Source organism: Oncorhynchus tshawytscha, linkage group LG12, assembly GCF_018296145.1.
Source record: "Oncorhynchus tshawytscha isolate Ot180627B linkage group LG12, Otsh_v2.0, whole genome shotgun sequence".
NCBI classification, from domain to species: domain Eukaryota; kingdom Metazoa; phylum Chordata; class Actinopteri; order Salmoniformes; family Salmonidae; genus Oncorhynchus; species Oncorhynchus tshawytscha.
The window spans coordinates 30,196,718-30,222,229 of NC_056440.1; the positions used below are offsets into that span (position 1 = coordinate 30,196,718).

The following is a 25,512-nucleotide window of genomic DNA, read 5'->3' on the forward strand; positions in this document are numbered from 1 at the left end:
AAGGCGGAGGTAGCGGTCCTGCTGCTGGGTTGTTGCCCTCCTACGGCCTCCTCCACGTCTCCTGATGTACTGGCCTGTCTCCTGGTAGCGCCTCCATGCTCTGGACACTATGCTGACAGACACAGCAAATCTTCTTGCCACAGCTCGCATTGATGTGCCATCCTGTATGAGCTGCACTACCTGAGCCACTTGTGTGGGTTGTAGACTCCGTCTCATTCTACCACTAGAGTGAAAGCACCGCCAGCATTCAAAGGTGACCAAAACATCAGCCAGGAAGCATAGGAACTGAGAAGTGGTCTGTGGTCACCACCTGCAGAACCACTCCTTTATTGGGGGTGTCTTGCTATAATTTCCACCTGTTGTCTATTCCATTTGCACAACAGCATGTGAAATGTATTGTCAATCAGTGTTGCTTCCTAAGTGGACAGTTTGATTTCACAGAAGTATGATTGACTTGGAGTTACATTGTTGTTTAAGTGTTCCCTTTTATTTTTTTGAGCAGTGTATATGTCTGGGTTTCAGCATCTACAGGTGGTTTGGCTGAACATCGGACCAGTCTGACGTCCTATTAATCTCGCTCTGTCTCCCCAGGAGTACTCCTCTTCAGACTTCAGGAGTAACTCTGTGTCCAGTCGAACGCCCACCCCTCCAGGATGCTACTCGCCCCACAGCCCTGTCGACTGCGAGCTGTCTGTCTCCCCCAGGCGCAGGTAAGGACAGTCTCTCACCCATCAGCTCCTCTAGCAATCTGCCATGGGGTACACTACACATTTAACAACTCTGTCGAACTAGAAATAATTACGGCTACGGGTAAATCAAACTCCTATAGCAATTCAGTGGAACATGTAAAAAAAAAACGAAAGACTGCACTTACAGTGAGCGCCAATTTTTTTTGATCCTCTGCTGATTTTGTATGTTTGCCCACTGACAAAAAGTCGATAATTTTAATGGTAGGTTTATTTGAACAGTGAGAGACAGAATAACAACAAAAAAATCCAGAAAAACACATGTCAAAGATGAGTGAGATCTTGCATGGAGCCCCAGGCCGAGGGAGATTGACAGTTCTTTTGTGTTTCTTCCATTTGCGAATAATCGCACCAACTGTTGCCACCTTCTCACCAAGCTGCTTGGTGATGGTTTTGTAGCCCATTCCAGCCTTGTGTAGGTCTACAATCTTGTCCCTGACATCCTTGGAGAGCTCTTTGGTCTTGGCCATGGTTGAGAGTTTGGAATCTGATTGATTGCTTCTCTGGACAGGTGTCTTTTATACAGGTAACAAACTGAGATTAGGAGCACTCCCTTTAAGAGTGTGCTCCTAATCTCATTTTGTTACCTGTATAAAAGACACCTGGGAGCCAGAAATCTTTCTGAGATGGTGTCAAATACTTATTTCCCTCATTAAAATGCAAGTCAAAAATGTTATAAATTGATATGCGTTTATCTGGATTTTTTTGTTATTCTTTCTCACTGTCAAATAAACCTACCATTTTAAAATTATAGATTGATAATTTCTTTGTTAGTGGGAAAACATACAAAATCAGCAGGGGATCAAATATTTTTTTTCCCTCACTGGAGCTAACCACAAAAGATGTGGCTGATATTTGCAGCAAATGCTGTCTTGGCACTACAAGTCGGACTCTTTCAATGTGTGTTGGAGGATTCATCTGTGAAATAACCCTGACTTTATCATATTCAGGTTTAGATTGTACCTTACGCTGAGAGTCATTGCTCCCACAGTGCTATTTACTCAACAGTGAAGAAGACCAGCTAGAGGAAAGTAGAGATTCTTCAAACCGGTTCAAATGTTCCTAACAACCTCTCAGGTCATCTGTTTTAGCCATACTCATTGTTCCTTACTCCTGGAGAGGTTGGAGCGTGTCTGTGTGCAGTTCTTTAGGAACCTTTCTATTCTGCTAGGGTTTACTTTGGCTTATTTCCTCTGGCTACTCCGGCAGGCCCTGTAATGTGACAGGATATCTATCAAATCAAACTATTTGTCACATGCGCCGAATACAACAAGTGTAGACTTTACTGTGAAATACTTACTTACAAGCCCTTAACCAACAGTGCAGTTCAAGAAGAAGAAAAGATTTACCAACTAGACAAAATAAACACAATAACGAGGCTATACACAGGGGGCACCGGTACCGAGTCAGCGTGCGGGGGTACAGGCTAGTTGAGGTAATCTGTACATGTAGGTGGGGGTGAAGTGACTATGCATAGGTAACAAACAAACAGTGAGTAGCAGCAGTGTACAAAGGGAGGGGGGTGGTGTCAATGTAAATTGTTCAGTGGTGATTTTATGAATTGTTCAGCAGTCTTATGGCTTGGGGGTAGAAGCTGGTGAGGAGCCTTTTGGTCCTAGACGTGGCACTCCGGTACTGCTTGCTGTGCGGTTGCAGTGAAAACCGTCTAACTTGGGTGGCTGGAGTCTCTGACAATTTTATGGGCTTTCCTCTGACACCGCCTATTATATAGGTCCTGGATAGCAGGGAGCTTGGCCCCAGTGATATACTGGGACATTCGCACTACCCTCTGTAGCGCCTTACGGTCAGATGTTGAGCTGTTGCCATACCAGGCAGTGATGCAACCGGTAAGGATGCTCTCGATGGTGCACCTGTAGAACCTTTTGATGATCTGGGAACCCATGCCAATCTTTTCAGTCTCCTGAGGGGGAAAAGGTTTTGTTGTGCCCTCTTCACGACTGTCTTGGTATTTTTGGACCATGATAGGTTCCTTTGTGTCCACATCACCAACGAACTAACTCTAACTCTCCGCTCCACTACAGTCCCGTCGATGATCATGGGGGCCTGTTCGGCACGCCTTTTCCTGTAGTCCACGATCAGCTCATTTTTGTCTTGCTCATATTGAGGGAGAGGTTGTTGTCCTGGCACCACACTGCCAGTTCTCTGTACTCCTCCCTATAGGCCATCTTATCGTTGTCGGTGATCAGGCCTACCAATGTTGTTGTCACCAAACTTAATGATGGTGTTGGAGTCGTGTTTGGCCTCGCATTCGTGGGTGAGCAGGGAGGACAGCAGGGGACTATGTACACACCCCTGAAGAGCCCCAGTGTTAAGGATCAGCGTGGCAGATGTGTTGTTGCCTACTCTTACCACCTGGGGGCAGCCTGTAAGGAAGTCCAGGATCCAGTTGCAGAGGAAGGTGTTTAGTCCCAGAATCCTTCGCTTAGTGATGAGCTTCGTGGGCACTATGGTGTTAACTACAGCTCAGCGTTCAATGAGCAGCATTCTCACATAGGTGTTCCTTTTGTCCAGGTGAGAAAGGGCAGTGTGGAGAGCGATTGAGATTGCGTCATCTGTGGATCTTTTGGGGAGGTATGCGAATTGGAGTGGGTCTAGGGTGTCCGGGAGGATGCTGTTGATGTGAGCCATGACCAGCCTTTCAAAGCACTTCATGGCTACGGACGTGAGTGCCACGGGTCGGTAATCATTTAGGCAGGTTACCTTCGCTTCCTTGGGCACAGGGACTATGGTGGTCTGCTTGAAACATGTAGGTATTACAGACTCGGCCAGGGAGAGGTTGAAAATGTCTGAAGACACTTGACAGTTTGTCCACACATGCTTTGAGTACACGTCCTGGTAATCCGTCTGGCCCAACGGCTTTGTGAACGTTGACCTGTTTAAAGATTTTGTGTATTGACACTTTGATTGTTTGATGGTTCGTCTGAGGGAATAGTGGGATTTCTTATAAGCGTCCGGATTAGTCTCCGGCTCCTTGAAGGCGGCAGCTCTAGCCTTTAGCTCTATGCGGATTTTGTCTGTAATCCATGGCTTCTGGTTGGGATATGTACGTACAGTCACTGGGGACGACGTCATTGATGCACTTATTGATGAAGCCGATGACTGAGGTGGTGTCATCCTCAATGCCATTGGATGAATCCCGGAACATATTCCAGTCTGTGCTAGCAAAACAGTCCTGTAGTGTAGCATCTTCGTCATCTGACCACTTCCGTATTGAGCTAGTCACTGGTACTTCCTGCTTTAGTTTTTGCTTGTAAGCAGGAATCAGGAGGATATAATGGTCAGATTTGCTAAATGGAGGGCAGGGGAGAGCTTTGTATACATCTGTGTGTGGAGTAAAGGTGGTCTAGGATTTTTTTTTTTTCCTGTTTGCACATGTGACAAGCTGGTAAAAATTGGGTAAAACTGATTTAAGCATCAGACCCAGCTCTTACTATTATCCCCCCAAATGTCTTATTTCACTTCCTCCCCTAATTGCCCCCCACTCTGTAGTCCCCAGCCTACACACCAAGCCTCTTCCCCCCCCTCCCACTCAGCCAATCACAGGCTTAGAGACACCCCCTGAAACGACTATTTTCTCTCCAGTCCAATGAGTGGCAGTCAAAAGGCACAGCTTTTAGTCCGAAACTCGCTCTTCTCCGGTGTCTGGTGTAGATAAAGATGTGTGCCTTTGCTTGCTGGGTTACCACAGCTTAGGATAGATAGGCGTGCAGCCAGGAACAACTGTTTATCCGAAAGCAAAGATTGGCTAGCTGTAAAGGAATTCTCCTTTCTTTGTTCCCTCATTGTTTCTGAGGTGAGTTGTCTGACTTTTATTGTATTTGGTCATGAGTTTAGGGAACACTGGCTTTGATTTAATATGTGTTTTTAAATGATAGGAAGCAATGGTAAACAACACCAACGCTCTTATTGTTCTCACTTTGGAGAATGCTGCTGGAGCTGACAGCATCTGTTTTGACTGAGGATTCTTTACCGGTCTGTAATCAGGATATCTCTGTGGCTGTGGAAACATGAAAAGGTGGCTTTTTCCATGAACCCATTTCTAGAGCGGTTTCTTAAATACATTCAAACTTGTGAAAACTTGCAGTACTACATGAAAGCTAGCTGACAATATTATTTTCAGGAGTATGAGTATGCATACATACATTATGATATAGATTAGGCATGTTTCCACTTTCCTCAAGTTATGGCTATTTATGTAACTGATCTCCCTCTATATTGTATTTTGCCATTCGCTGTTCTGACGTGCTATGCATTTGTGCTCTTAGTATATTTGACCCAGTATTTCCATTGGTTTGAAGATGTGATGTCAATAATAAGTTAAATGGTTTGAGCAGGGTGGAGTGTAGCATGAGTTGGACTTGGAGGGTGTGTTTTGGGAGTCTGTTTTCAATTTGAACCATGTTCTGTGATGTAAAAGGTCTGAGCATTGGGTTCACTTGGAGATTTATTGTCTCGTTGTTTTGCCTTCTCCTGTTTCAGCCATGTTACGTCACTGGGACCTAAGTTCCAAATGCTGATGAAAGGCAGGCACAAACTGCAGTCCACACACGTACATTAAATGCTATGAAATAATCTCTCAATCTTGATAGTGCCCCAAACAGGCTTAGCCATGGAATGATCATTCACATGGTATTTTCATAGATTTGACCAGCATAGGAGAAAGTTATATGGTCAATATTTTGGCAGACACACTGTAACCTGGCATATGAGAACAGAGCGCTAGATCCAGCTGATGTGTGTTGGTTGACATCTACTGACCGCTTAGCAGGGATGTTCTGCTCAATTGGCTGCAGGTGAATGGCAACACACCGCACCTGGGGACTTGAAGGTCTGTCTGACCGGTTTTCACTTTTCACACAACCTGACTGACTAAAAGGCTCCCTCCAGGCAAACAATGTTGACTAGAGCATTGTGTGGGTGTGTGTGTGTGTGTGTGTCCGTGTCCGTGTTTACATTTGACTGTCATCTTTCGGGCCATTTCTTTTTTTTTTTTCTCAGTTGACAGGCGGCGACAAAGATAACAATGGCAACCACACACAGTTACTATGGAATGAATAATAAAGTGAACCACTTTTCCGTTCCACCACCCCAGTAGCTAAGAATGTGCTGCTCATAAACCTGTAAGTGCAGTGCTACTGTGCTGCTGCTAATCTGCCTATTAGCTAGGCATCAGAGAAACTACCCTGAGGTGTCAACTCTCTGTAGACTATTTCCCACCACAAGCACTCCTATTGGTCCAAAGTAGTCACACATGAATTGTTCTCATGCTTCAAATCTAAAAGGTGGTCCATTTGGCTCTAGTGGCTTATACATATAGTGATTGTGTGAGAGGGAGGGATAGTGGTACATGATAGAAATATCACATCTCTGTGTTTTTTTTTTCCATCCAGAAATGTCTGCAGTCAAACAGCAGGATTCCCCACTTTTTTTTATTTGGCTAAACATGGCTGCTGTGGTGGTGGGTATCAGGAAATGTTTAGCCACAGTGCTACTTTACTAGAAATAACATTGGCTTTCTAAAGTCAGCCATTCGCTGGAATGCCCTCACCTCCAATACCCAAACACTGCACCAATAATGTATGCTAGTTAGTTGATATCATGGCATCTTCTAAATGATTATGTCTTCAGCAGGTCGTGCTGTAAGCAGATAGGAAGGTGATACAGCTCCGTTGTGAGTGTAGGCTGAGATTAGAGGCTGGTTTGGCAACTTGCTTGCAGTATGCAATGTAGACTTTTGGCTTGAAGGTCAGTCACAAAGCTGACTGCTGCCACTGGCTTAATTTCCACTGGGGTTGTTCCAACTCAAAAAGCACAAGAAAGAGGATTTCGACATCCACCAGCTCAGATTGTTCTGAAATCATTTATTTTAAAAACAAATAAGATTAGCATTCCTGCAACAATTTTTAAAAAATATAATTGGATCTCTGAAGTTAAGCTAATTGAGTGCATCCAAATGTGCTATTTTTAATAATAGGATTCATATTCAGTAAATATAGTACCTAACATCTGATTTGGACCGAACTTTATTTCTAACAATGAGTAAGACATGAGTCCAAGGGAGTGGTCAAAAGCCACCCACACACTCAACAATGAGTATATAGTATCAGTTCTCTGTCTGCCAAGTTGTATGTAGCAGCTGCTGGCAGTATTGTTTCTTAATCCTATCTATGTAATGTATTCCCCCCTGTTCAGAGAAATTAGTCATTGAAGTTGTTAGGTGTATGTCCCATCCTACATCCTGGTATTACCAGGTGCTAACGATGGCGGGTGTCCATGGCTTGCTGAAATGACATGGAACGACCCTCTGGATTATCTCAAACCAACCACACATACATCCTCCACAATGTACCTTAAACATATACACGGAATGTACATATGTAGCTACATAGATGTGACCGATTGTACATGGAGCGTACATAGATATGGATTGGCTGAATAATCTATTGGAGTGGTTACGTAATAGGTAATGGCTACATCCCCTCTCTTTCTCTCCCACAGCAGTTCCAGCTCTGACTTTACCATGCAGAGGTTTGACCGGGATTCAGAGGTCTACAAGATGATCCAGGAGAACAAGGAGTCTCGCACGGCTCCTCGACAGTCCAACACCTTCCGCATGCTGCAGGAGGTTCTGGAGGCCGATGAGAAGGGTGAGCAGAGCTTCCCATAAACACACTCGTCATCACTCGGTCTCTGTGTCAGGCTGCATTTCTGTTGTAATAAACAGCTGTGTGGGATGGACTGGAGCCATAAGTGTTTTGCTTTCATCTCCGTCCCGTTTGAGACCAATTTGATGGGTCTACGGGATGTCAACTCCGAGGTGGATAGAGGTCAATCTGGCAAATTCAACAGAATTTGCCACAATTTACTGAATTGTTTCATCAAACTTTTATTCTGACTGGCTACTAAGACAGTTATTTGATATCGATAGATGCATCTGGCCATAACCTGGCCCAGAGCTGACTTAGAGAATTGTTTTTGATGGAGAGCAGTGTGAGTGTTGTTTTTTCTTTGCTTAGAGGACTGGCAAAGAAAACAAGCAGAGCTGGTAATAAGAGTTTTATGAAGCGATAACGACCAGTGTGTGGATACTGTTCACACCGGGTCAAAAACTAGTGGTGTTCAGACAAGCAGTGTCTCCTACCGGATGCATAGACCTGACACAAGGCAGTAAAGAAGAAAAAGTGATGTGATAACCAGGCTGACAGAGGCATAACTCTGCCTTGATTCCCTGCTGTGTGTGTGTGTGTGTGTGTGAATCCATCTGCTATTTGCTCTGACTGACTGTGCTCTACTTTGTTGTTTTATGCAGAGGCAGCTGTGCGGTTCCCAGGGCTCTCCCCCAAAACCACCCCCCCAAAACCAACATCTCCCGGGGGTGGAGTCCCCAAGTACCACACCTGTGAGAAGTGTGGCATCAGCATTGTGTAAGAGTCCATAATGACACGTCACCTGTTGTGACATGTTTTCTCTGTCCACAGGAGTAACTAGAAGTGTCATTGCATAACAGATTAATAAGCAACTGACGAATACAAGCTCTGACAATGATAACTTGCCCTAAGGTGCAGGATGTTCCTCATAAACACAGAGGAGCTGAATTAACGAGCCTTCCCGTAGTGTTTGTGTACATAATGTAGAAAGATTAAAAGGTTCCGAAACAATGTTTTCGTTTATGACTGTGTCCATCTGTCTGCAGTACACAGGCGGTGCGCATCATGGACGACCGCTTCCGCCACCCAGAGTGCTACACCTGTTCTACACCAGAGTGCGGTCTCAACCTGAAGATGCGAGGTCACTTCTGGGTGGGAGAGGAGATGTTCTGTGAGAAGCATGCCCACGAGAATTACCAGGGCCTGGGCACTGCCCCACGTGCCACCATCTCACCCCGCCACTGAGGCTCCGTGACACCCAGATTCCCCTCCCCTGGACCTCTGAGGGCTGGCACCCCACCTCTTACTGACTCACAGCGATAGACCATGGGCTAGGGAACAGGAGTGGGAGCTTCAGATGTTGCAGCATTTCTATAGCATTTAACTATACTCTGCAGTTATAGCATTCAGCTACTTACCTTTCCTGTAATTGGATGAGATTTGGATGGAACATTGTTTTCCCAGGCCCTTCTGGTTTAGGGTCATTGTTAGCTCTAATGTACTAATGTATCTTATTCAGACCACTTAGTAGGTTACGCCTGCCACATTCACACCAACCTATTACACAACAGGACTGGTTTCCTGCTGGTGTATGGATCAGATCAATGATGGAGCGTAACATTTAATCCTTTAAATCACATTGAATCTCCTGCTGACCCATTCAGAAGAATGGAAACCAACTTGTCATTTGAATTACATGGTGTCTGAAAACAAGACAAACTACAAAGGGGTAATTTCATCTACATCAAAGTGTGTGTGTGTGTGTGTTCAACTTGAGCAAGAGTTCTGATAATTCCTTTTGAAGTGATGGTTTAATAAGTGCCTGTATTGCTGCCATTTCCCCTGCTACTGGTTTCACTATTGAAATGTTTTACTGGATTCATCTCTCCAGCCAGAAGCCTGTTTGTTTTCCTTTTGCAATTTAGTTGGAATGATAAAATACTTACTTGCTTTCTTATTGCTTTTTGTTGGATAAGGGAATATAAAGATACATGTGATATATAATAAAAATGTTTTGTAAATGTTTCTTTGATAGCACAATATACCGTACTATATTATAGGACGTCTGAAGGCATGTGTGGGCACAGGGTTGCATGACTTGTATATCTTTTTTAGTGTGAAGAGGTTTGCTGATGCTATTACTGTATATTCTGTTTCTTCACAGCAGCACCCAGAGAGAAACACTAGAATGTTATTTTCATGTCACAGTTAATAAAAACACATCAAATTACAGTTGCTCTTTTTTAAACATTTTATATATATATATATATATATATAATGCATACACTGAGTATACAAACATTAAGAACACCTAGAGCAGGCATGGCATAGACTAACCTGTTGAATCCAGGTAAAAGCTATGATCCCTTATTGATGTCACTTGTTAAATCCACTTCAATCAGATGAAGGGGAGGAAACTGGTTAAAGAAGGATGTTGAAGCCTTGACAGTTGAGACCGTATGTGTGCCATTCAGAGAATGAATGGGAAATACAAAAGATTGAAGTGTCTTTGAACGGGGCATGGTAGTAGGGGCCAGGCACACCGATTTGTGTGTGTCAACAACTGCAACACTGCTGGGATTTTCATGCCCAGTTTCCCATTTGTATCAAGAATGGTCCACCACCCAAAGGACATCCAGCCCACTTGACACACCTGTGAAAAGTGCATGAGTCAACATGTCCCAGCATCCCTTTTCACACCTTTTGAGTCCATGCCCTGACGAATTGAGGCTGTTCTGAGAGTAAGTGGGGGGGGGCTGCAACTCAATATTAGGAATGTGTCCTAATGTTTGGTATTGTGTGTGTGTATATACACACAAGTTTGGACACCTATTCCAAGGGTTTTTCATTTGACTATTTTCTACATTGTAGAATAAGAGTGAAGACATCAACTATGAAATAACACATACGGAATCATGTAGTAACCAAAAAAGTGTTAAACAAATCCAAATATATTTTGAGATTCTTCAAAGTAGCCACCCTTTGCCTTGATGACAACTTTGTGCACTCTTGGCATTCTCTCAACCAGCTTCACATGGAATGCTTTTCCAACAATCTTGAAGGAGTTCCCATATATGTTGAGCACTTGTTGGCTGCTTTTCCTTCACACTGCGGTCCAACTCATCCCAAACCATCTCAATTGGGTTGAGGTCGGGTGAATGTGGAGGCCAGGTCATCTGATACAGCACTCCATCACTCTCCTTCTTGGTCAAATAGCCTTGGAGGTGTGTTTTCGGTCATTGTCCTGTTTAAATAAATGATAGTCGCAATAAGTGCAAATCAGACGGGATGGCTTTTCGCTGCGGTGGTAGACATGCTGGTTAAGTGTGCCTTGAATTCCAAATAAATCACAGGCAGTGTCACCAGCAAAGCACCATCACTCAACCAACTCCATGCTTCACGGTGGGAACCACACACGTGGAGATCATCCGTTCACCTACTCTGTGTCTCACAATGAACCAAACATCTAAAACATTTATTCATCAGACCAAAGAACAGATCTCCACCGGTCTAATGTCCATTGGTCGTGTTTATTGGCACAAGCAAGTCGCTTCTTATTGGTGGCCTTTAGTAGTGTTTTTTTTGAGTGCTCATCATGAAGGCTTGATTCACGCAGTCTCCTCTGAACAGTTGATGTTTAGATGTGTCTGTCACTTGAACTCTGAAGAATTTATTTGGGCTGCAATTTCTGAGGCTGGTAACTCTAATGAACTTATCCTCTGCAGCAGAGGTAATTCTGGGTCTTCCAGAGTTCAGTTTGAAGGCTATAGATCATCCTATAGATGGGGACATCTGGCCTACTGGTGCTACCTCCCGTGTCTCTTTGATGCTTTAAAAAAGTGTATTGCGTTGAATTGGTAATTTTGTGTTACCTACAGATCCTAAAATGGAGCTCAAGCTTGTAAGTAAATATGTAAGGTATGTAGGCTAAAATATCCTTAGACCTTTTGCATGAACCATGTGGCCAAGTAACCATGACTATATATGACCTACAGTACATGGATGAACAGTGATGCCATGTCTGTGAGAGCCAGAAATCTTGCTTGTTTGTAGGTGACCAAATACTTATTTTCCACCATAATTTGCAAATAAATGAATTAAAAATCCAACAATGTGATTCTCCGGAAATTTTTTTTCTCATTTTATCTGTCATAGTTGAAGTGTACCTATGATAAAAATTACAGGCCTCTCATCTTTTTAAGTGGGAGAACTTGCACAATTGGTGGCTGACTAAATACTTTTTTGCCCCACTGTACATGGATGAACAGTGATGCAAATCTAATGGAAATGCACATTATCTTACCTCCAAATAAAAACTTGAATCTCAATGAGTCAAATAAAATATCTGATTTTATGATCCCACACATAAAATGGCTGTGACTTGAGGGCACTAAGCTTTAAAGCACTACTTTGGGCACGACAAGCACAGAGTCTGCTCAGTCTGTCATTTATGCTTACGACTGTTTTTCACAGGTTCTGCTGTTTTATTTCTATTCCAGAAGGGGGCCACATTGTCACACAAGTCTGCACTGTACTGAGGCTGTCCAAGTATCATCCATGGTATGTATCCTACGGGAGTTGATAACATAGTATCGTAATTCCGTGTTGTAGGTGTAATAAAAAAAAACGCTTAAGTAAATCATTTTAAAAGAACAACTACTTCACAAAAGTGGATACAATCCTATACATTAAAATATTGTAAGCTATCATACTTTTTACTGATTTCTCTCCCTGTGGGTTTGGCAAGGAAGTCAGTCCTCAGCAGCCTCAATGCTGACTTTACCACTAGATGTCGTTGCTTCCTCAAGAAAGGAACAACATCAGACTTCATGATGATACAGTACAGGAGTAGTCTAGTAGTTTGTGTTTCGTATTAATTACACTGTAATGTTTTCCTCACTATTGGAGTTTTGCCTCCACTGATAGTAACGATGAGATGATTGGTACCTTATTTTCTTGAATATACTGTAACTAATGCACTTGTTTCATTACGTCTTTACAAACCTGTGATTGTATTCACCTCTTTGAAGACGGCGGTGCTCATTGTATTGTTGTAATGTGAGGTTGGGAAGTGCCAGTGGAAATGCCCAAGAGGGATCATCACATTCCTCCTCCAACCTGACCTCACTTCCACCCAATCTCTTTCAAAACGGAATCTCTCTTCTTCTCTCCTCAGATCAATAGCTTCTCAGCCAGTCCCTCCACCTTTCCTTTCCTCCATTCCCCCTCTCACCATATTCAACCTGGAATGGAGTCCAGACGTGGAACAGAGAGAGAGATTGCTTGCACCGCTATACGAGCTAGGGAGAAAATAAAGTGAGGGGAAAGGGTTATGCAGAGAGAATGTTGGAACAACATTAAAGTTAGTCTGGATGCCATTAAATACAATTTGATGTAATGTGCAGTTTGGGACGTGACATTTTAAATGGAAACTGTGCTCTCCAGATGAGAGAGATTTGGGGGCTGGGGAGTGGGAGTTGGAAGGGGGGTGTTGTACTTGAAGCCTTATTTAATGGCTTGGATAAACAGCCCTCTGTTTCATCGCTGAGCAGGCGCCCAACCACTCTTTCTGATTTCCTTAAGCAATCATGCTGGCTCTCTGAGCCTGCTCCAGTGTACAGTATCACATACAGGAATAACAAACCGGGGGTCTGAAGGGTGGGTCAGAGCACACTACACCATTGTACGACGGGACATGCTAGCACGACTTGAGGTGCCTGCGTTTTGGATATGTCTGTGAGTACATGTCACCCCCAATTGCACCAAGACCCATTTCAAATAATCTTCTGGTTCACCTTTTCATATTTCAAAATGCACTCCAGATTTGAAACGCTAAGGTTTCATTCCTCCACTGCCTCTCATATATCAGAAAGTATTTTTAAACATACATCTGTGGAGTGCAGCACTATTGGGATTATTTCATAGACAAGGACAGACTTGTTGAAATTGAGGCCTGTACTGTAGGGATTTTACAGTCAAATGTATTTTTTGGAGTGTTCAAAATTGTTTTCGGATACAAAAAGTCTTACCAGGCGGTATCTAATTTTATTCTTTCTTTCAGGAAAAAATAACATTTTCGAGTAGGCGGAATTGTAATGACATTGCCATGGAATTTTGATGTCAACACATGAGGATCAATACGCATCACTGCACAGCTTGATAGTCAACCTTGAAAGCAACAGGAAAAAATGTATTAGCGGCATTTAGCTGTACTTAAATGTACTTCTTCCACCTGCATCAGAGTGATGCATCTGTCTTTAGATAAGCGATTGCTATAGTTGTGCTTACACTGATTTGGATAATGAGCTAAAGCAGGCACTTTCATTAACAATGGGCACAAGCATTACTTGGGGCTGTAATGTTATGAAAACCATGCCATGAACTAAATCACAACTACTGACTGAAAGTAAAAGTGTCCATCTATTGCAATGACCAGTGGTGTAGTAAGTATCACTGCTTGTTCGTTGCCTTTCTTACTTTTTGGTTGTTTACAGCATACAGTGGCCAATGGATAAGGACCCATAATATTGCTTGCTATAGCAACATGTAATTGGCGGTAGCAGTACAGTCATTAACATGTAGCTTCCTCGTTAAAACTCTCTAAACACATTTCAAAACCATTCACTTAGAGAATATGTGAACAACAGTTTGCCATAAAAGCAATGTTATTTCAGTTGCAAAAATGCAGTCATGTATAGACCTCTGAATCAAATTAGACAGTGACCCTGGCCCCTGCACTAAACAGGCCAGGGTCCGGGTGCAACAGTGACCCTGCTGAGCTGACTTATCTAGACAGGCTGATCTAGACTCCTCTGGCCCTGACCTCAGCTTCTAACATGATAGCTTCAGCGTGGTTCTCTCATAACATTATGGCCTCACTACATTCTTCCTAAAGCTGGGAGAAGTTGATTTATGTGAATCTGATCTCTCATGATGGGTAAATAGTTCAGTAAATCCTCTTGTGATGTTAGAAACAAATCATCTGTCAACAAGAAACTCTCAAAGGTTCACTGAATTTCTTTGCTCTAACAACTGATGTGCTCATTGAAGCCAACACCTTTTCCAGTCTATAACCTGCTTGCATGCAAGATCTTTGGTGGATTGAAGTCCACAGCAAACTTGCCAATGTTTTCTAGTTCCCAGAGTGCGGTCAGTGGAAGATATGAATGGTCAACTTCTTCTAACTGCATGTGTTGAAATCCAGCAGCAAGGCAAATCCCTGTATGTTGGCCTATACAGTGTATACACTGAGTGTACAAAACATTAGGAACATCTTCTGAATATATATCTTCTTGATACAAGGTATCAAAAGCGTTTTACAGGGATACTGGCCCATGTTGACGCCAATGCTTCCAACATTTGTGTGGTTGGCTGGATGTCCTTTGGGTGGTGGACCTTCTTGATACACGATACATGAGCGTGAAAAACCCAGCTGTGTTGCAGTTCTTGACACACTCAAGCCGGTGCGCCGAAATCACTTAACCTGTCCCCCCCCCACCCCTTCATCTACATTGATTGAAGTGGATTTAACAAGTTACATCAATAAAGCATCATAGTTTCACCTGGATTCACCTGGTCAGTCTATGTCAGGTGTTTCTAATGTTTTGTACACTCAGTGTAGATATGAGATCTACTGGCAAGAATATGCCAGCAACAGGGGATCATGCATAATCAAATTCATTTTCATCAAAATGCTGTGGTCAGTCAAGAGCCACTTCTAAGTTTAGGTCATTTGCAAGTTTCTGTTATCGATTCATCCTCTGATGATCTTGATAAACATAACAATACCATACATTTAAAGACAAAATATTGCATTTAAACTGTACTTTAGAGTAGGAAACACTGCAGTATATTAATTAGCTATTTGATGTAACCTAAAAAGTGATGTGTGAATACTGTATTAATTCAAATGAAAATATAAATTGTAATTGTTAAATACATTAACAAAGGCTTGTCTATGACTATTGATATAATATTGATGTTTCAGTTATCATTTAAATCTTAGGACCTTATTTCTTTACAAATGGACAGTTTTGGCACCCGAAAATATCCTTCAATTGCAGATCCACTTTCAGACTGTCAGCTGGCTGACTGCCTGTTATTCTAAAAATTGATAGCAACCCAGTGAAACTGCCAAAGTTAAGCTGCGCTAGGACCCCGAGGATCATCGCATAGCCGGCGACGGAATGGCCGCACTTGCTGTAGTAAGTACATTTGAGTGTGACAGAGTGGCAAGCAAAACCGCTAGATTTTGGGAATTACCAAGGAGCCGACCAGGACGCGCTTTGTCGTTTTCCAAATCAACTCATTTACTTTCAGATAAAAGTTTCATTTAAATTGACACATGGGGAACTTAAACCTTGAAGATCCGGAATGGCAAACTTTGTTGAATGCCTTGAGAACATCGTGCCAAACGAATTTCTAAATCTATGAATTAAACTAAAGCTGTGGAGGGCAGCAGATTTTATTCAACTGAGCTAAGGATTTGATCAAAACCACTGGAATAACGGAGTTTGGATATAGCCTAGGTTTGGACATATAAAGGTAGGCTAATCAAATTCTAATTGTGACAATCCGACCCAGAGTTGGAGGAATGCATCAGGGAGGTACAAACTTACGGACAATTGGACAAATACGTAATTTTTTATCGCGAAACATCAACTTTCAAGTAGAGTTTTAGTTCAGGGCAACTCGATTACAGTGAGTTTTACCGTGATTTCTCAAGACACATCTACAGTAGGAATGTGAATATTGGGAGTGCAAAATACTGGGAATGCCTTTTTACCAGTAAGTTTCGAGCATCTTTTAATAGGAACTAAACGGATATTAGCAACTTGTTACACATTTGTAAAAAAAAAAATACGTTTGTTCTTCCTGTCATCGCCCCAGGAACCTTCGTGGTGGAGAAATGGGATGACAAGGGGACAGCTGAGGTGAGACTGATAAGGACAATGGTTGTGCCCGGCGTTGGCATCCCGCTCCTGGGGCGTCTGTTGCTGATGCTGGTCCTGTTGTCTGCCTCTGAGTCGAGGCTCACTCAAGCTTGTTCTGGGCTCATCATTACGGGCTGCAGCTGTACAGATGAACGTTCCAAAGCCCACGCCACTACGCCGTGCCGGAAAAGAGTCAGCTGCGACAGCGAAGAACTTTCTGAAACTCCAGATCCGGGTCTGCTCCCTAACGGGACCGTTACTTTGTAAGTCATATTATTATTTTTTACCGATTAAAACTGAGTTTAAAATACAGTAGGCCAGTGGGCAATACACATGTAGTTAATCAAAACTGTGACCGAGGAGATAGGGACTGGGCCTCATGATTGTCCAAACACTGTAGACAGATCATGATGAAAATATCAAACAATGTTGATATTCTGCATGTTCATTGGGAAACTATTTTGGCCTTTATTAAATCCCAGAACTGAGTAAGAGAAAAACATATCAATGGACACTCTTCTCTCAATATGAGGAAATCATTCTCGAGGATGACAGGAGGGCAAAGTGTAAATATTTAAATGGTTATGGGAAACTCTCTACCTTGGGCTTGGGGTATAGTTTAAATTGTGGCACCCAATACATCTTAACAGTTCTATACACTGACTATAATTGAATATAGGAGGCAGGTAGTCTAGCAGTTATGAGCATTGGGCCAGTAACCAAAAGTTTGCTGGTTCGAATCCCAGAGGCAACTATGTGGGGGGGAAACTGCCGATGTGCCTTTGAGCAAGGCACTTAACCCTAATTTCTCCTGTAAGTTGCTCTGGATAAGAATGTCTGCTAAATGACTAACATTTAAATATACACATGGAGAAAATGCATTACACCTTTGTGTTGTATGCTTATAAACCCTCCAAAACTGACCTTGTATTCTTAGTTCTACTGGTATTTAATGACTGGTTGAGGTAATGGACATGTTTTTGGCCCATGAACGCCAGAAGTTTATACACTGGCATAGTAACAGACTACAATGTGAGCTGAAAGCTCAAACCCAGAGTCAGTTGTGTCTGAAAAGCACAGTGCAGGGAGTCTGGACCTGTGTCGATCCTGACGGCAAACTTTGTGAAGTAAAGCTGTCAGCTGCCCCTGCCCCTTTGACACAACTCTGTCGCTTTAAATCTGATTCTGACCCAAGGAAACACACTGGGTTTCAGTGTCCCCCTCCCTCCCCGCTCCCCACACCCACCCCACAATCCAGCTGACTTTGCCTTGGTAAACTAGGATAAACAGAAACACATTTCTACTCTTTTTATCCTCCCTCTCTGTGCTTTAATGGCAGCTTGGCTCCTACCTTTAATACCATAACATTCCAGCAATCTCAGGCAGCCACCTCACTTCTCTTCAGGAAGGAAGGCTGACCGACCGCTGTCCAGCTAATGGTGACACCTAGCACTGTTGTCTGACATTTCCAACATCCTGTAGCACTGTTAGTCTGATAGACCATTCATGTGTGGCTGACAATCTGAATTCATATGATTGATGTGTTTATTCACCAATAAATCAAGGGAAATGTAGTCATGGCTTACACTACCTCACTCCATTCCAGAGAAGAATGGCTCTTAATAGGAGGTAAAGAGATTGTAGTTGCTGTAAGATAAGATACACCTACACAGTCTTCTGAGCTGCTGTATATATGCACATGTGAAGCTGCTACCAAAAACCCCAGCCCTTCACAGAACACTCAAAGGTTCAAGCTGATTGAACCATTTTCCAAGGTACCCTGCTTCTCCACAATCCCACAATGCTCCTCCTCTCTGACCCAGTGGGAGCAGCACTCGCCTGCACATGGGCGTAGTAAAACCCCAAACTGGCCCATCGGCGCAATGCAAAGGAGGCACAGCCCGAGGGAGCCCAAGGCGGCCCGCCGTCCATTTATAGGCCTTGTGTTTCTGCTTAATAAAGGCAGCATAAACATCTGGAGAACACATTTCTCAGAACCAGAAGAGAGGAAAGAATAACAAAAATAGCCTGGGTGGCAGCGGTGGAGGTGATTGAAGATAATCTCACATCCCTGTACCTACCGTACTTATTTCACTTTATTTGTTTTCCTACACATGTTTAGCATACTGTGACACTTTTATGAGGCTGTGTACTAGGAGCAAACAATTACGTCCCAATCCCCTGTGAAAAACTGTCATAAGCCATCCTTACCATTTCTGTACTGAAATACGATGTGACTGGTAAGGTCATTTGCCAGAGAGCTTTCAATGAATTGCTCCATACGCTTATACTCTCATCGTCGCTCATGACATTAGATCCAGATGTGGAATGTGAGAAGTTGTGTTCATATTCCTGTTATTCCTGGCATTCTGAAGTCTTTACAAACTGTATCCCAGGTACAGTAGGGGGGCTCAACTTCAGCTCAGCTTGCTCTGAATCATCCCCTCCCCAGATCGGGTGCCCTGTCACCCAGTTCTGCTGCCCCTCTTACTTACTTACTTACTTACTGACTGACTCTATTGTCCCCATGAGTAAATGTTGTTGCAGTGTCATGTACATGTTTAAAGTGGCGTTTAAATACCAAACAAAATTGACAATACAACTTTCATAACAGTTACATACCAATAAAACATTTGGAAAAACATTACTGAGTTGATAGGAACATTAGCCCGAGCTATTTAGGAGGGATATCACACCTGGCACAAATGATTGTCTAGTTCTGTTTTTCCTGCTGAGGGGTGCCCTATACCTGCGCCCAGAGGGAAGTAGTTCAAAGTCCGGGTACAGGAGGTGGCTTGGGGCTAAAATGATTTTGTGAGCCTTAAAGACCTTAAAGATCTCATCCAGGCCTGTCTGTTTGACTCCAAGTACCTTGCTTGCTGTGGTGATAATCCTTCTCAGCATATTTCTCTGGCTGACAGTGGCATTGCCAAACCAACAAACAATACAAAAAGTTTAAATACTGTCAATGAAGGATTTGTAAAACAGAGTTAGTATAGTACAGTCTACATTAAAAGATTGCAGCTTTTTGAGAAAGTACAGTCTCTGTTTGCTCTTTTTGTAGATCAGGTCTGTACATTTACTCAACTGAAGCTTATTGTCCAAGAGGACACCCAGGTATTTGTATTCCTCTACAATCTCTATGTTCTGACCTCTGATAGATGTTGCAGAGGTAGGTGTTGTTCGCTTCCTGACGTCTATGCACATCTCTTTGGTCTTGTTGGTATTGAGGACCAAGTGTGATTCCTCACATCACTCTACAAAGTAATCTAGGACCGGGCCATGATGTTCCTCGTCATCATGCAACAGGCTGATCAAGGCAGTGTCATCAGCGAACTTAACGAGGTGTCTGTCAGGATGGGAACTAGTACAACTATTAGTGAACAGGAGTGGCGACAAAACACATCCCTGAGGAGATCCTGTGATGGTATTGCGTATATCCGACACATGGGGACCTATTTTGACTCGCTGTGAGCGTTGGCTCAGGAAGTCCAGCAGCCACAAAACCAGCCCCCCATCTAAGGAGAAGTCCCAAATGAGTCTCTGTGCCAGAATGTAGGGCTGGATTGTGTTGAAGGCAGAGGAAAAGTCAACAAACAGAACCCTAACATGGGATTTGGCTCTAGATGTCTATAGAACATGTTAAGGAGGGTACACCCTCTAGATGTCTATAGAACATGTTAAGGAGGGTACACCCTCTAGATGTCTATAGAACATGTTAAGGAGGGTACACCCTCTAGATGTCTATAGACCATGTTAATACACCCTCTAGATGTCTATAGAACATGTTAAAGAGGTTAAGAATGGCATCATCAACTCCTCTGCTGGGCTGATAGGCAAACTGAAATGGGTCGAGAAGCTTCTGGGTGACGCTGAGAATATGACTTTTCACAAGTTTCTCAAGGCATTTCATTACTCAGGATGTCAAGGCGACATCTGACCCTCTCCTGTGTCAGGTTAGATTCATGTTCTCCTCCATGGCTCCATGCAGCCAGTTGTGGGCAGGGCTATGGGTCTTGGGGACACCAGGCCTGGCTGCTACGTGTAATACACAACAGCTGGCCCCCATGAACATTCCAGCTGAGGCCCCTCAGCCCATGGGAAATCCCAACAGGGGTTTGTTTATTAAAAGTATTAGTTGGATGTTTGTTGATCCTGTGGACCATAAAGGAACAAACAGTTAGCCTAACACTGCCACCTCCTCCTCTGACTCCCCATACCTTGTGGGCTTTGGATTGGTTTAATAATGTGTAGGCAATTGAGACCAATTTGATTAAAGTATATCAGACAGCGTTGGATATCCTCCATTATGTTAAAAGATTTTAGAAGGCTGCACTTTGGTAGATGTTTTAGTGACTTTCAACTTGTCAGCAGTGCACAGTTACACAATTGTATTTGAAGGCTTTCTCCATGAGTTAGTCATCTTTCCCCCTTTTCCCTCATTCTATCTATCTATCCCTCCCTCCACACCCCTCTATCTTGAGTTCATCCACACGCAGTAACTCTCAACATAAATATTTAGCTGTATTGGTAGGACACTGCCATGTCTAAAAGCCTTCCAGATGTGGACCTGCGCAGGGCTGTGTTTATGGCTAATTACGCATGGCTGATAGCAGGGTGAGAGAGAGGGAAAGGGAAAGGGAGAGAAGAGGTAGGACAAAGGGAGAAAATAGAGAGAGGGAGAGGCTGAGGCTGAGTCTACAGGCTTGGCAGGCTGTTCAGAGGGATGTGGCCCAGGAGGCTGACTGCTCCCCAGTCTCTTTTTCTCTCTCTGCCTACCAGACCTCAGGCACTGTGGGAAGAGCCAGAGACGAGACTGAATCTATAGTATAGTTTTGATACAGTAGCATTTCATTAAAGGTACTTTGATGTTAACCATCCTCCCCTACACTGTAATAATGTTTAAATGGTATTATTTATTTATTTTTGCTAAATAGTAGGACTAAATGTTGAATACATTTTTTGTGTGCGTGTGTTTGTGCGTGTGTGTGTTACTATTGCTATCTAGTTTAGTACTTTGTAAAGGATACAGAGAAGCTGAGGTTACACATCCCATTTCCTTTAGCAAGGTCTGGAGAACCATGAAGCCTCTGTCTCTAATGGTTAACAACAATGTAGCACTGAGGTGGGGAAACCACTTCTTCAGTGGGAGGGAGTGTGCTGTCTATAAGTCTGTGTGGTTATAATTTATGCTTTCATAAAAGTCAAAACCTCTCCCCTCTTTTGACATTTGTTTTCAACTGTTGCCTGTTACTGATGACCTTGGTCCAGCAATTGCCAACCCTAAGGAGTGGGCGCAGATGCGAGGGGTGGCAGGCTGGGCGGCACCAGTGCCTGTCCTTGGCCGTCAGCAGGCACTGAGAGGAATGTGGAGCAGCAGGACAACCCCTCAGACAGCTGCAGAGTGGCTGCTCTCTGCCTGCGTGGGCGCAGTAGGGCCTGGGTCCTGTCCATACACCACTGTCTATATAGATTCTTATGGGAGTGTTAGAGTGTCTCCCATCCATTCATCAGACAAAAGCTCTGTGGCCTCATCAGCAAAAAGCCCTAGCACAAACAGACAGGTGACCAGTAGGTATATCTCGGATGGCATACTCAACCAATCGTCTTGATGGATCACTGAGAACTCAGATGTATCAGTAAATACATACTGAATGATAAACTATCTAGACATAAGAGTTTTGTTTAATTCATCTGGCTTCTAAGCGGAGACCTTTAATTGACTTTGTCACAGCAGGCCTATATATAGCAATATGATATGCCTGTCTTTTATAGTTTATAGCCATCTTGTCCTCTCCCACATTGGGATCTTGGGAGTGGGGTGGGCCGTGTGTGGTTATCAAAAGGGCTAACAGATGTGCCATTGGTTTGTGTTGGGTCTGTGAGTCAGTATGTGTTGAGATGGGAGTATGTCGATGAAATGTCCCAACAGCCATCTTATCAGCAGTGAGAATTCCAATAGCTTTGAGTTGTGGAGCGCTCGGAGCACACAGGCATTCCTGCTGGGAGAGGGTTTATTTATGTGGGGAAAGGTGTTGAAAGGAGGGGGAGTGGGCTCTCTTCTGTTCGCAGATGTTAGGTGGGGCACTGGTCAGCAATGAGTAAAAAACAAAAACAAAGGCCTGACACTGGATGCCCAGGGCACTATGAACAGCCTCAGCACCTGTCAATGCCACACATACCCAGGACCCCCTGCCTGCCTGAGAGGTCAAGTTAAAAGTCACAGATGAATCAAATATTATTTGATATCTAATGTGTGTCCATTCAACTTTGGTTTTTGAAGTGTGGGGGACATAACCTGGCAGGGGGGTCCTCCCTCAGAATTTTTTGGGGCATCTAAAGCTCATTTCCTGCATTTCTGCTAGGGCTGTTCCCAACTTAAACAAATCTTGGCCCACCATGAATAGTCTTTTCTTTCAACCAATCAAATTTTAAAATGTGTATTTTTCTATATATAGACCCTATGTGTTTTAATAAAATCAACTATATGTACTGAACTTTTCTGATGCTTTAAGCACCCTGTTTTATTAAATAAATAATGAAGACACACAAAGGACTCAAAATTGGGCCTGAGATCAAGATAGCCTAACCAGAAGAGAAAAACCTGTTTCCAACCCTCCTTCTCCCGCTGCTGGCTTACGCAGATTCTGCCATTATGCTCCTGAAGTTGCCGGTAATAGGCTACACCAGCGGTCGACCACCTTTTCCATTTGGAGTGCCAATTTATCTTACCATTTCTACCCTTACAAAAATGTAACATGGTACTACAATGGTACTTTCATTCATACCATGGTGCCACTATGGTACTTTCACTTATACCATGGTAATGTCTGAATCATGGAAATGTACCATGGTTTTAGCTTTGAAGTATGATGGTACTGCCATGCACCTAAATATTACCATGGTATTGCATTATTTATACCATGGCATACATCTGAATCATGGACATGTACCATGGTTTTAGCTTTGAAATATGATGGTACTGCCATGCACCTAAATAATACCATGGTATTGCATAATTTATACCATGGCAAATGTGGATCATGGAAATACCATGGTTCTAACCTGCACTATACATTACATTGCAACCCAGTTCTGACACCAATGTAGTGAAACAGGCAGGGAGCAGGTCTCGATCCCTCAACCTTCTAACCCGAAGTCCAGCGCTATATTGACTGTGCCCCAAAGCATGCTCGAGCGGCGGAGTTGATATCCACGCTTATAAACCCAGGGTCGTTACACTATGTAAATGACTGGGCATTCAAACACATCTGTATCCATTCATAATCATCAATATTGTGTTGTGCAGTGAATGTGCACCATGACAGTGTAGTCTGTAGAGCTGCTAATACCATATCAGTGTGACAAGTAGGGAATTAGCTAGGGAAACTGACAGATCAATAACATTACATTGCTGTACTGACTCTAATAAAAACTAACATTGCGCTGCCAAAAAATGTCATAATATCGGTCTTCAATTGTTTGGTCACTGGTTTCATAGTTTGATTCAGGTTTAGTGTGATTGAGGTAAAAAAAATTCTACCAAAAGTTAGTGAGCTAGCTATCTAACATTAGCCAGCTCTAATGGTACATCAACTAGCGAAAACTAGTCAATTTACTTCTGTTGAAATGGGACAAAACATTTTCATACACACAAAAGCTGTTAGATACTGCTATCTAACATATAGTAGCTAAAGGCTAGAACTGGACTGGCTGTGGTAGCTATTGCTAGCTAGTTCATTCTCTTCAGTCAGAACTTCAGCGAGAGGAGATAAAACAGCTAACATTACATGTCAGTTACACTACTAGCTCAGCACTGGGAATATATATATTTTTCTGTTAAGTTAAACAGCAGTTACCTTGCCAGCTACAGCAGTCAAATAAAGAGTAGCCAGTTTCTGCTCTGCTTGCTTTTACAAATCTGAGAAAAAGCGCAACACACATAAGACAGCAGCACCATGCTGGTCAGAAGCTTTGCCTTCACACAGCCTGTCTGCACGCTCTGTGGTGTCCGTGGTCCTAAATCCAGCTGGCTGAAACCGCCAAACAGCCTACCCGACCACTCTGAGGCGTCTGCATTGTCCTAAAGCACACTGATGCCGCTTTTTTGTATCACAGTGCAATAATAAAACTGGTGAATACATAGTCCATTTATCATTTTAGATTGTTGCTCAAAAGGCCATGACCTTTAAATTTGGCAAAAGCAGAGAAATATGTTGTCATAGCAACATTATACCCCTGAGTGAATTTTTTCTTATTATAGTTTTTCATTTCACACAGCTCCTTCTAATCTTACTCCAGAAGATTCATAACTTTCTGGTTATTCTTCTCCAGATATACCCCCCCCCCTTCTGTCTCTCTTCCCCTTCCCCTCTCTCTTCCCGGTGCTGAACCACATAAATGGCCCCCAGAGTTTCTGCTTTGGGAGCAGACTGCAGACCCACAGAGGGCGGCGGTGTGTCTGTGGTGAGAATGCTTTTGGTCTTTGTGTGTGTTTGTGTGTGTTTGTGTGTGTGTCTAATTCTGTGTTTGTGTGATACCAAGCCTCCAGTATTGCAAGCCTCCAGTATTGATATCTGAAGATAGTAAGAGTAAATCTACCATATGTTTAGTGTTGAACATATTTCAGATCTACTTTATCAAATGTCTATAATGTTGCAAAATGGGCACTTGTCTGTGCTGATATACTGCTTGAAATTAATCATTGAATTACTGAAAAAGAAAATTATTAATTTGCTCACTTTGTAACTAAAACATAATTATGTTTGATAAATGGGTCAAATGTGTCAGAAACGGATATTCGACTATAATTATTCAAATTGAGATGTCATCACTGTAAAAGCTTGTGGTTCTATCTCAGTTTAAATGTGTCACTCTAAATGAGATGTAATTTACACGAGATAAATCTTTCTGGTGAAGTGTATGAGAACCATTTGCATGGTGTGAAGAAACATTCCCACTGAGCAAAAACTGTTTGAATCAACGTTGTTTCCATTACAACCCCAAAAAATCAATGTGATGATGTTGAATCAATGTGGAAAACTGTTTGGATTCACAAAAAGTCATCAACGTGAGGGCATTTTGTCTTTTTTCCACTCACATTTGAACCTAAATCCAATGACATGGTTACATTTTATGTTGATTTCACATTGAATTCACGTAAGT

The 25,512-nt window shown here is 42.9% G+C and overlaps 2 protein-coding genes across 7 annotated transcripts in view; both read left to right on the forward strand.

Annotated features, from left to right (window-relative positions):
• The window catches only part of LOC112262918 (PDZ and LIM domain protein 2), a 64,155-nt gene extending 54,511 nt beyond the window's left edge, over window positions 1–9,644 (forward strand). For 2 of the 3 annotated variants that reach the window (XM_024438769.2, XM_024438770.2), the window contains exons 7-10: window positions 592–710; window positions 7,266–7,414; window positions 8,077–8,191; window positions 8,461–9,644. In XM_024438769.2, coding sequence (XP_024294537.1) covers window positions 592–710; window positions 7,266–7,414; window positions 8,077–8,191; window positions 8,461–8,659 — 582 coding nt within the window. In that variant the 3' untranslated portion in view covers window positions 8,660–9,644. The remainder of the gene's footprint in view (window positions 1–591; window positions 711–7,265; window positions 7,415–8,076; window positions 8,192–8,460) is intronic. The other variant, XM_024438771.2, reaches the window with a different exon arrangement.
• A 3,424-nt stretch (window positions 9,645–13,068) lies between these two features.
• Window positions 13,069–25,512, forward strand: part of adgra2 (adhesion G protein-coupled receptor A2) — a 61,174-nt gene continuing 48,730 nt past the window's right edge. The window contains exons 1-2 of one of the 4 annotated variants that reach the window (XM_042331576.1): window positions 13,069–13,150; window positions 16,304–16,610. In XM_042331576.1, coding sequence (XP_042187510.1) covers window positions 16,366–16,610 — 245 coding nt within the window. In that variant the 5' untranslated portion in view covers window positions 13,069–13,150; window positions 16,304–16,365. The other 3 variants (XM_024438774.2, XM_024438772.2, XM_024438773.2) reach the window with 3 other exon arrangements.